This window comes from Heloderma suspectum, chromosome 2 (genome assembly GCF_057233095.1).
Source record: "Heloderma suspectum isolate Gila_16-S chromosome 2, 16-S_ref, whole genome shotgun sequence".
Lineage (NCBI taxonomy): Eukaryota > Metazoa > Chordata > Lepidosauria > Squamata > Helodermatidae > Heloderma > Heloderma suspectum.
The window spans coordinates 215,772,690-215,784,731 of NC_139459.1; the positions used below are offsets into that span (position 1 = coordinate 215,772,690).

At 46.6% G+C, this 12,042-nt stretch overlaps 1 protein-coding gene across 3 annotated transcripts; it reads right to left on the reverse strand.

Moving 5' to 3' along the window:
- Positions 1-1,870: 1,870 nt before the first annotated feature.
- On the reverse strand, positions 1,871-11,374 carry PYCR1 (pyrroline-5-carboxylate reductase 1). 3 transcript variants are annotated; one of them, XM_084837843.1, is made up of 8 exons: positions 11,341-11,374; positions 10,798-10,901; positions 8,847-8,917; positions 6,803-6,982; positions 4,160-4,381; positions 3,407-3,499; positions 2,791-2,954; positions 1,871-2,705 (listed from the first exon to the last, which is right to left on the reverse strand). In XM_084837843.1, exons 2-8 carry the CDS (start codon positions 10,862-10,864, stop codon positions 2,561-2,563), a joined length of 942 nt encoding a protein of 313 aa, XP_084693969.1. In that variant the 5' UTR covers positions 10,865-10,901; positions 11,341-11,374; the 3' UTR covers positions 1,871-2,560. The 3 variants fall into 3 exon arrangements, with proteins under 3 accessions (XP_084693969.1, XP_084693970.1, XP_084693971.1); XM_084837844.1 differs by having other exon boundaries at positions 11,114-11,374; XM_084837845.1 differs by lacking the exon at positions 8,847-8,917.
- Between the last annotated feature and the right edge of the window lie 668 nt (positions 11,375-12,042).

Here is a 12,042-nt window from a genome sequence, read left to right on the forward strand (position 1 = left end):
CGAAGACAGCACCCTCAAACATGATAAGCAGACAAATGTGCAGTTGAAACAGTGGCCTGGTTCAGACATAATAGAAAATCAGCTTGATCCCAGCTTATCCTCACTAAAATGCTGTTTAAACAGTTTCCAAAATTTGGATGTAATAGGGAACTGTGGTTGGTTTAAAAGCAGAAGTAGATGCTTCTGATCTCCTTCCTGCAGCTGCTAAAGAAGAGGAGAGGGGGCAGTTTGTGAGCCTGAGCCTTGTTCGGGCTCATATATATAGCGGAAAACCATGCTTTCCTCTTATGCCTGAGCCTGAAAATAGTAATCAGAAAGTAGTGATACATTATGCAAGAAAAGGGGAGGGAGGCAGAAAGCCTGGGCAGGAAATGGGTAATGATCAGTATGGAATGGGGCATCAGCAAGCTTACAGCTCCTCTGCAAGGCATGAAATGCCAAAGCTACAGAGTAGTCCAGACAAGATGCCCATCTCCAAGATCTGAAGAAATATAGGTTCTGTAGAGAGGCAGGGGGAGGTGCTAGGATCAAGGGGCAGAACAAAGCTCTGCCTTCTTCTGCACAGGGAAAAGATGGTACTTAGCTCTGCTCAAGAACTGTATGAAACACTGCAGCTGGTAGGTACAGGCAGCATCTAATGAGGGCAAGGAGGGAGTTGTCTTTCCTGTACTTTACTCTAATAAGTACCTCAGATTTCAACTCTACCTGCAAGTCACAGCTTCTGACTTCTTGTTCCATCATGCAACCTTCAGCAAGCATGAAGTCTCAATCCTCATTTGTAAAATGAGGAATACCAGAGGGAAGTTGGGAGTGAAATTCAGCAGGTGAAGCTTCCATTGTGACTGTATCCAGCTAATAGTTCTTTCATGCTTGCATCATAGTATGAGAACCAGTGATTAGAGTGTTGGACTGGGACTCGGGAGATCTGGGTTCTAGTCCCCACCTGGCCAAGAAGAGACTGGGCGACTTTGGGCCAGTCATTGGCCTGGCTTGCACATAATGACAACCCAGAGAATGGGTTGTCATTGAATCATAGGTTGTTGTTAGATGCGAACCCTTCACTATGGTTTAACTATGGGTTGTCAACCATGGAGCAACCCAGAAAGAAAACCCATGCTTGTTGTTGGGTTATGAACTCTGGGTTGTTCGTAGTTAACAATCCACAGTTAAACTATAGTGAAGTGTTCATCCATGATTCAACAACAGCCTACAATTCAATGACAACCCGTACTCTGGGTTGTCATTATGTTCGAACCAGGCCTTAGCCTAACCTATCTCATAGAGTTGTTGCGAGGATAAAATGGGGAGGAGGACCATGTAAACTGCTCTTGGGTTCCTTGCAAGAGGAAAAAAGGTGGGATATAAATGCAATAATAAAAAAACAATAATAAAAAATCATAGCACTTATTGGTTATTGCCAACGTAACAAAAAACAGACCCACTGAAATGCTCCACCCCAACTTTGGAAGTCAGAACTGTAATATGAATAATTTCCACCCCACCATGTGAACTGAACAAATTCTAGTCACATGCCTCTTTCAGGGTTACGTGCTGGAAGCCTGCACTAGGCAGTAAGTGATTAAGTTCCTGGCACATCCAGGTAAAAGGGATCTGGTGATGGGACAGATCTCTGCCAGAGACTCTGGAGGACCACTGCCAGTCAGACTAACAGTACTGAGCTAGATGGGACTCATGGTCTGACCTGACAGAAGGCAGCTTCCTAGACTCCAATTAGACCTGAGCTACTATAGATACTGGGCTTGTAATCTGAAGGGACACCACACTGGCTTGTAGGATAACAGCATACACGCAGCCAGAATGGAGGTCCAACTGGAGTAAGAGAAGATGGAAGGCGGCAGAGAAAGAAAGATTGTGATACATTTTCTTTTATTATTGTGGGATGTAGCATGGTGGGAGTTGTACAGCTGGAACAGTCACAGAAAGTGGTGGTTCCTGATGCAGTCTAATAAGATCAAGCAAACCAGAAACAGCTGCAGTACAGTTTGCAACAAGGATTAAAAAACATCAAGGCAATCACAATCCAGAATGCCCTGTAGACTGGACAGTAGTCACTCTTCCATGAGAATGGGATACACACGAGGGCTATCAGGACTTGAAGGCCCTGCGTGGGCTCCAGTCTCTGCTCTATTAAAAAGCCGCAAGAGCTAGACTGAGAATACCTGGGTTCCAACCTCACCTTAGCTATAAAGCTCTCCATGCCAGCCACTGTCTCTCAGGTTAAACCTGCCTCACAAGGTTGTTGCAAGGATAAATGAGAAAGGAGCTCCAAAGAGGAAGCATGGGATAAAAAATGTAAATAATAAACTACCAAAAAAGAGAAATCTGTCTGATTCAGAGGATGTAACATCCACACTCTCCTGGATTGCCTCCCCCTCAGCCCCCAGAAATCTAATCATCTCTAATCATCACATCTGGATGCTAATATTCCTTTTTCCTGCAGTCTCGAGTTCAGGATAGGCCTCCCACCCCCACCACAGCTTGAGCTACAGGTTCCCTTGAAAGAGACAGAAAAGCATGACCAGGCCAGGCCCTGTCCCCCTCAGTACTTCTTGCTGCCAGGATTCTTGTTGTTGAACAGGCTGACCTTGTTGGCAGAGGAAGATTCAAGCTTCACTTTATCCATTAAGGTCTTCTTAATGGCAGCTGGGGAGACCTTCTCCTGGTCAGCTATGAACTGCAGCTCCCTACCGAGAGACAGAAAACCCATTAGCAGCTCAGAGGGCACAGCTAAGAGGGGGTGCTACTCCTTGCCTCCAGGCTCGTGGGTACCTTGTCCTGATGCAGGACGCCTCCACGGCGTTGATGAGCAGCGAGCGGAAACCACCACTCTCCAAGAAGTGCAGGGCATAGATGGTAGCGCCCCCTGGTGAGCAAACATTGTCCTTCAGTTGTCCAGGGTGTTGCTCAGAGTCCAACAACATCTTTGCGGCTCCCTGCAGTATTGGGAAGAAGAGTTAAACAGATTGATAGAAACAGCAGCAAGAGTTTTAACCTCTATTCAGTTTTTTAAAGTCCAATGTTTTATTTCTAGGAAAATACTCAAGAGCCCTATTCACAACTACACAAGGTGGAACATCTAGCACCTGGACCCTTCCTCAAAATGACAAGATGCATGCTGGATTAAAAGGAAGCCTGCTCTGTATCACACCTGACCAAATCAGCATCAGCATCCCCTGGGCCCTTCCTACAGAGCCCCTGTTTCTGCTTGTCCTTTTGACAAGAAATCAATTTAGACAAGAAAGCAGAGTCGTGCTGGATGCTTCCAGAAGCTTCAAACAGCCATGTATTTTAAAAAATAAATTAAAAATAAAATGTTGGGGAATATTTTCAATAAAGGCAGAAGAGGCCTGGCTCAAAGAAGGCGCATACAAGATGAGACACTGACCAGCAAGGCCTGGGCTCCCAGCCGGACCGCAAGCCTGCGAGGAAGGCCCATCTTCACCCCTCCATCTGCCAGGGCGTCCAGGGCTGTGAATGCCTAAGAGACCAAAGAGGAAAATAAGGCTCGAGTCTCTGGAGATGAAATGCAACCAGGAAAACACAGCAACACTTGACCAGCTTACACACTTAATGGGACAGATTGTTCCTAACTGCCACCTCTCCTCTCCAAGAAAGCCAGCATAGGCACCCTAAGGAAAGCAAACCTCATGCGAGCTGTGAATATAAACCATGCCCATCCAAGGCCAAGGACAAAAACTTTTACCTTGGAGACTGTTGCCATCCAAACCTTGGCTGGGACCACTGAACTTTGATATGGGAACAATTAGCCGCCAAGCACTCAAGAGCCACCCAAATGCCAGCTGCTAATGGATTCTTGTTGTCGGTGTATGATGGTTCTGAACACATCATCGAGGCTAGAAGTCAATGGCTCTAATGATGTTTTGGAGATTAGGCGTGTCACGATAAAGCCTAACCCCAGCATCTCCGGGTAGTGTTGCTAAGACTCCTTCCGGAAATCCTAGAGAGCTACTGCCAGTCAGTGTTGACAATACTGAGCAAGATGGACCAATCATCTGACTCAGTATACGGCACCTTCCTTTGTTCCTGTAGCATACTGCTAGCCTTGTACCTGCATTTAAAATCCCTCCTTTGCCTAAGAAGTTCCTTTTGCCGCATACAGGAAAGAAATGGCACGTACGTAAGCAGGCCCGCTGCCACTGAGTCCAGTGACGGCATCGATCAAGTCTTCTTCCACCTCAGTGCAAAAGCCCACGCTAGCCATCAACTGCTCTAAGAGCTTTCCGTCTTCCACTTCGGCGTGGCTCCCCGTGGCGTAGACAGTGGCCCCTTCCCGTACAATCACTGGGGTGTTGGTCATGCACCTGATCACTTTCGGGGTGGGGCAGAAGGCAGAAAGTTTCTTGAGATGCAAAATAGGAGAAACAAATGAGTGTGTTTAACTTACAGCTTATATTGAAATGAGCTCTTTGGTAGCAAGGGGTAGAGAAAATCCAACCCTCCTGCTTTTTCAAAGTTGTAAATCATGTAGAGCAAGGGCGTTGAATCTCTTTCAGCCTGAGGGTCAGAATGCATTTCATTTCAGAGAAGCTCTCGGGGGCTGCATTCCAGTGGTGCATGGGGCTGAAGTCAAAAGGGCAGGGGACAAAAATACCAGCCGACTGTAGCTTAAGGCTGTTACTGCCAGTCACTAAGCCTTCAGGAGAAGCATTTCAACCTTTTAGAATGGGGGAAAATATGCACAAAAGCCAGGAGAACACCAAATCATTAGTGGTTGGGGGAAAGGGGGTGGAACCAGGGGAAGAGAGCATGGCCATTTGGGGAATCCCGGAGGGATGGGTTGGGACCCAGGCAAGCCAGATTTGTGCCCTGAGCCTGGTTCTGCACCCCTGATGTAGAGAGATCCCGAAGCACGTATACGTGGCACATGCATAGGCTCTCAAATGAACATGTGTAGGTCCTATGGGATCACAGTGGAGTCTGCCACTGCAATCCCACCCTTCCTCTTACATACATACATTCTAGCCAAACAGAACATCTGAAAATCCGTACGGAAGGGCTGGAAACCACAAGGACAATGGCCTCAAGATCAGCAAGACGGCTTACACATTACTGACATCATCCCGGGACAATGTAAGAATGGGTCCGTGGGAGAAAATTGTTGCAATTGAATTTGTTGTAACACACAAATGCCAAAAAATCAGAAACAAACTATGAATAATTAGAACAATAACAAAGAATTTGTTATTTATTGTTGAATCCATGGGGGTGGCAGTGACCCATGCTTGAGCTTGGCTAGGAAAGAAGCTTCTGTAGTCAATGGTAGAAGAAGGTCAGGTGTCTACAAAGACTACTAGGCTAAGGCTCTGGTGAGAGCACATACTGCCTACATTATTTGTATTTCTACTTGAAAAATCAGGAGCCAGAGCACCAGAGGAAATGCAGGGAGGGCACAAATGCCTAAACTGAATGTATGGGGAAGCCAGCCAGCCAGCATCAAACTGTCCAGGAACAGATTCCTGTTAAGGCTTTCATTGCAAACATCTCCTAGATGGTGCCAAGAGCCTTGTGTAGGATAGCAATGTGCAATGTTTCCCCAGGGGAGGCTAGACCTTGTTTTACAATCACATGCTTTGCATAAAATTTTCCCTGACACAGTAGATTCCAGGCCAGAGCAGGCAGACATTTTCATTCCTTCTGCAATGCTGAACAAGCCATTTACCGTTTCATTTGTAGGAAATAGTTCCGGGCATGTCAGAATTATGTAAAGCAGGGGTGGAGCACCTTAACGATCCCGCCAGACGGCCTAGCCCCACTAACCATGTTTTCAAAGGACTGAATTATACTTCAAAAGCATTACATTTGTTATAATGAAATACAGGGGTTGGATCCACATTTAAGCTAGATCAACCATGCCAGGAGAAGTGGATTTCCCCATTCCTGCTTCCTAAGGCAGCCCCTCCAGCCCCCGGAAAATGCTACACACAGTCAGGAGGCCGTGCTAAATGGGATGAGCTGTGGTGTGGGGGAGAAAGGGGATCCTCAAAACTTGGGCAGAAATACTTTCTGCAAGCAGAGCCCTTCCTTTCATGGAAGGTCCTTTCCTCTTGCAGAAGACAGATCCTGGATCCAACCCAGGGATTGTTTTGATTAAGATCAGTGATTGTTTTTATTATTTATGGCCAGACGGATTTAAAATGTCCTCCTGAAAATGAATGCAGTTTCTTATGTTTCTAGATCACAGCAGCAGTTCCATGTGTTTAAAGAGGGCCAGCCATGAGGGGTGGAGAGATGAAGGTGGAAATCTGAAAGGTGCAGCAAGACCTTTTAAGAAGTGTTGGCCCAAGAGCAGGGGAGAGGAGGGCCCTCTGCCAAATATCTTGGGCTGGCACTGCGTTTAAGTGCAGAACGGCCTCAATTATGCCAAAAGAGAAGGTGAGGATCCAATTTTAAAAGCAAACTGGGGCAGATGGTGTGGTGAAGAGTGCAGAACTTCCCCTGCTGGTTTAGCTCCCCACAGCTTTCCCCTCACAAGTACTTTCTCTGCAGATAACCTCTTTACCAGGAGTAATTTTAGCTAGGAGAAAGATCCTTGGGAAGAGGTGCTATGGGGAGCTAAAGTACATGGTAATCTCCCCTCCCTTCTTTCTACAATGTAGAAATCTACACGAATGTAGAATCCACATGAAAGGGGCAGTTCCAAATTTAAACACGCAGAAATGTTGCCATCCGTTGGGCTTCAGAGGAGTCCACTGGCTGCCCTTTGCCCACACTCAACCCAACCTGAAAAGATTTGTTAGAAATCCTGTGAGACTCTTCTCACCTTCTCAATAGAGCTGATAGTGACACCAGCAGCACACGAGACCACGATGTGCCGATCTTCTATGTCTGAGCCAATCTCGTCCAGGATGAATGGAATTATGGGAGGTTTCACTGCCAGAAACAGGACATCACTGTTTTTAACTGTCTCTTTGTTGCTTATAGTGAAATTCACACCCATTTTCTGAAATTAAGAAGTTGAAGAGCAACCGGTGAAGCATTCATCTCTTTCTACTTAGACAACAGCAAGGACAACAGGATTAGACACGTGGGGTCTGCCAAGAGTTCAGCATAATCTTGTTTACTGGAAACTGCAGGAACAAGAACTCAATAGACAGTATACCAGTGGCCATCAATATCCCAGGACTTTGTCCCTTACATATTAAACAGACACTGAATGAGGGAGTCAGAGGTGAAGGTTAAACTATACTGCTGGTTGGGGGTTCTGTCAACCTTAGTGGAAGTGTCCTAGTCAGCCTGTTCTTGACAGGGTTGAGCTCCCTGTGAAGGATCACATACGCAATATGGGGGTGCTCCTGGACCCTGTGTTGTCCCTAGCTATCCAGAAGCACCCTTTACCATCCTTGTCAGACCTGGCCTCAATTACAAGCGCTCTAGCTTCATCAAGAATAGACCAGACTACCGCAGTGCTCTCTATGTTGGACTAACTTTTAAGATTTCAGAAACAGCAATTGGTACAAAATGCAGCTGACAGAAAGTTGGTTAGTGCGTGTTGACTGGAGCAAATCTGCATGATTTACCTATTTGTTTCTGGGCTCAATTTAAAGGATTGGTATTGACCTTAAAAGTCATTAACAGCCTCTGACCAAGGACCACCTTTGCCTATATAAGCCTGGCTGTAGAGACCATGCCCTCTGGTTCATCTCCACTGGAAATATGGTCGGCAGGAGCTAGGGACAGGGCCCTCTTAGCGGTAGCACTACAGTTATTAACTACCTTCCTTGGCCAGATCCAACAGGCTTCCTCTCTTCCCACTATTAGCTGGTTGTGAAGACATTTTTATGGGGCAATCCTATGCATGTTTAGATAGAAAAAATCCTACAACTCCCAGCATGCCCCAGCCAGCCATTGCAGGATTTTTTTCTGTCTAAACATGCATAGGATTGCGCCCTTAGTTACACAGGAATTTGGTGTGTTGTTTCTTCTCTGTCATAACACTACTATGCAGTTTTATATGTTGTTACTACTGTTTCACTGGATATTTTTATAATGATTATTAGGAGATTAATATATTTGCATGCCACTCTGAATACATTTTATGTAGAAAACCAGAATAGAAATGAGACAGAAACAAACAAACCACAGATAAATTCAGCAACCTGGCACCAGCCAAGGCTTTTGGGATATAAGAATTCCCCGGGTTGATCCCAACTGGGCAAGACACCCACTGTTCCAAGGTTAGAAACAAAGGGCTGAAGTATACATTACATACAAATACGTGTAACTGTAGCACAGAAGTCCTTTTTTAACTCGAAAAGCAGTCTGGACGGGAACAAAGTAAGAGTAGCAAAGTGTGTGTATAAGTAACCTGGTCCAAATCCCTCTAATACCTTGTCACCCATAGGGTTTCAAATGCATCATTGTGAGAGCAAGCTTGCCTTTAAAACCCCATTGCGAAGAAAGCCAATTGATGCATTAGTACATTTACACAGCTTGTGATGAAAGGGCAATATACACTTCCTAGCAAGCACTTCTCTGGTCTCAATCACCTCCATCATAAAATTGCTTTTCATGCTAAAAAAAGGGGCCATCAGGCTACAGTTACGTGCAATTGTGTGTAACATGTAGTTTGGGTCTAATTTCCCACTTTCCCTAGTTCTATTTTAAAGGACATGAATGAGCCCCAGAGCCAGTGGCTGAAAGTGGACTGGCTGGGAAGTTCAGCCCCTGAAAACACCGACATTAAACTAAAAAGAAGGCCTGACAAATTAGCATAGTGCAAGGCTAACACAAACATGGTGGGATTTTTATGGGATTGTTGTGACTGGGAAAGAGAAATTTTAGATTTTTCAGATCCTGGAACCTACCCTCAGCCCTGATACTGTTGGGAGATCCGTGTCTGGTGAGCTCGCTGTTATTTTGTGAGCAGCCAAGATCCCTGGAACGAGAAAAATCTCCTGCTTTAGATTCCACCTCTGGGCCATTGTTCTGCTAAGTTATTCAACCGTTGGGCATCATCTCCCCCTTCAGCTCATCCTTCCATTCAACTGTCAGTGGGATTCTCATTACTCTTCACCATAGGCCAGGGTGGGCAGATTTTAGGCTTGCAGGATCTACTTCATTTTTTTTACTAGAACTCTACGATCCACTAACCAAGCTTGTTGCAAAAGAAATACTCTTAGGATTAAAGAACTCTGAGCCCCAGAATTTGTTCTGAGTACCAGAAATGAATGGGGCCACGGTGGCTTAGTGGTTAAGTCGCTGAACTGCAGACTGGAAGGTCGGCAGGTCAGCAGTTCGAGACCCGAGTGCTGCGTGACGGAGTAAGCTCCCGTCTTCAGTCCCAGCTTCTGCCAACCTAGCAGTTCGAAAGCAAGAAATTGCAAGTAGATAAATAGGTACCGCCTCGGCGGGAAAGGTAACAGTGTTCCATGCACCTTGGTGTTCAGTCATGCCGGCCACATGACCACGGAAGCGTCTTCTGACAGCGCTGGCTCTTCGGCTTAGAAACGGGAATGAGCACCACACCCTAGAGTCGGACACGACTGGTTGGGGACATCTTTACCTTTTTTTACCAGAAATGAACAGAAGTCCCTCCGTACAAAAAATGCATTCCTAGTTACCCCAAGCTTTCTTCATTTGAGCAATATAATTTAGGGTGAAAAGCAGGAGTCATATTCTTGCTGCTGTTAAACTATTTGGGAGTCAGAAATCCTTGATCTACTGCAAATCACCTAAAGATCTACCAGTTCATCCAGATCTACCATTTGCCCACCCCTGCCTTAGGCAATCCAGCTAGTTCTGGGTTGTCACAAAACCTCCACCTGAAGAATGGATGCATAAATCTGAGGCACAGAACATGAACTGAGAAATGTTGGAAAATTTGCACATAAATTTACCATCCTTGAGAACTGTATGCTTCCCAGACCTGCAGGAAGAACCAAGCTCTCTTTTGCAATGTGTGTTTTTTTTGTGACTAATCATGGACTCTTCTAGCTTCCAGTCTTATTACATCATTCCTTGTGAAACTTCACAAAAGGAAATAGGAATTTTCTTCTCCATGTTAAACTCTGGAAGGCCCCTGGACACCCCAGTCTTAGAGCTGAGTTCCAGGCTTTTGTTTACAGGCAACGATTGCTGCAACCTGGGTATTTAATTGCAAGGAGGAGTTCAAATACAAGAAGAACAGACAGGGCATGTCACCTGCCCTTGTTTCACAGCAATTACCATTTTTGCAACAATGCATATACTTTACTGTGGAACAAATTATTCTGGAGAGGTCGGCAATTTACCACGGATACCATTATGGGTGCAATTTCAATATGGGCCAGCTTAGTACATGCACCACAAAATCCTGTATAAGATTAACTTCAGGCCTAAAACCCATTCTTGCAATACACCAACAAAAAGAACGCCCCCCGCTCAAACACTTTTCTGGAATACCACACGCACACACAGAAGATGTGAAGGCCTGGGGAAAAAATCCAGAAAATGCAGAAAATGCCAGATTTTTTTTTTTTTTTAATCTCTAATTCGTCTATCCTCCAGTTTTTCTGGTTCTGTCCCAAGCGTTCACATCTCTATACACACAAAAACGCACAAGCATAGAACACCTCACACCAGAGAAAGGGCAGGTCATCTGAGAGGCAGAGATATGCATGTGGGTACAGGTTATCAAGATGGGGAATTTTCACATAATTTCCAATGTTTTACTCAGATCTATATGGAGCAATGTAGTTATATAAACAAGGCGAATCCCATAGAAAGCCGCTGTTTCACTGTTGCACATCAACTCTGGTATCCGGGGCACCTGCCTACCTGCTGCTGTAAAACCCCTGGCCAGAGAGAAGGCCAGCTGACCAGCACCGATGAATCCCACGCTCATGGCTTCAACAGTTGCCAAGAAGCGATCTAAGGGATTCCTGGAAGCGAACAAAAAGAGGCAACAAATTAGAGGTTCCGCTGTGAGCACCGCGACTGTGTTGCAGCACCTACACGCGACCCACCCTCGGACCCTGCACGGATTTATGGCAACAGCAGGGCCGAATATCTGAGACCCCGTATATCAGCCTGGAGATCGCCGGGGGCTTCCGATTCTATCACTCCCCTCAGCTTGTCATCACAGCTCACCCACCCAGCCCCTTTCCTTTCTCGACGCTTCACTTCACTCCCCGCCTGCTCCCCATTGTCCCTTCAAAGCTTTCCCTCCCAGACGTCCGAAGCGCCCCTCCCTGCCGCTTCTCCCCTCCACCCGCTCCGTATCCCCCTCGTTCGATCCCTTCCGTATCGGCCCCGCTCGTTGCCCTGCCTCCCCCCACCCCTGCCTCTTCTTGGGTCCGCCTTGCTCCCCAGAGCACAAACCTGGGACTGCCCACGTGGCACCTCCGGTGGGAGAAAGGAGCGAACGCGGCGTCGCGTGGCAAAGCGACAGCCGGAGATAATAGCGCAGCCAATCGCAGGGAAGCGGGTGTGGCCTCGCCATCATCTCGCTCAATCAGATACCAAGGAGGCGGATCACCTGCTAGTTATTGGAGCAACTTTTGTTTGCAATTGCATCAGTCGATGCGGTCGCGCAGGCCGCGAAGGTCCGTCTTCGTCGCTCAGGTATCGGCAGGTAATGCCTGCTGCAACCTTCTCGTTCTCCTGGGGGTTTTATGGAGAAGCAAGGCGTGCAGGCCTTCTTCCCGCCACCCGCTGACGTCGAATTAGCCTAGGAAGTTAACTCACAAACTGCTGGCTAAGTTACCATCAAGCATAAACAGGCCAGGTGGCGGAGATCACAGAAGACCGAATCTCACAAATCAAATCTTAAGGAGAGCACCCACATCCCCAGCAGGAGCTTCCCTGTCCCTCAACATGCAGAGAAAGGGCTCCCGTCCTCTCAGATATTTTATACAATCCCCTAGAATACGATGCCCCTTCATGGATCACTGCCTTGTTGTGGCGAAGGGGCTTGCGTGACTCAGTGAAGCCATAAGCTATGCCGTGCAGGGCCACCCAAGACGGACAGGTCATGGCGGAGAGTTCTGACAAAATGTGGTCCACTGGAGAAGGAAATGGCAA

Excerpts from the sequence above, each read along its gene's own strand:
- PYCR1 (XM_084837843.1), bottom strand. The coding sequence starts at position 10,864 with ATGAGCGTGGGATTCATCGGTGCTGGTCAGCTGGCCTTCTCTCTGGCC. Across the intron at positions 8,918-10,797 it reads CAGGGGTTTTACAGCAGCAG|GGATCTTGGCTGCTCACAAA; the intron begins GTAGGCAGGTGC and ends TTCTCGTTCCAG. Across the intron at positions 6,983-8,846 it reads CAACAGTATCAGGGCTGAGG|AAAATGGGTGTGAATTTCAC; the intron begins GTAGGTTCCAGG and ends TCTTAATTTCAG.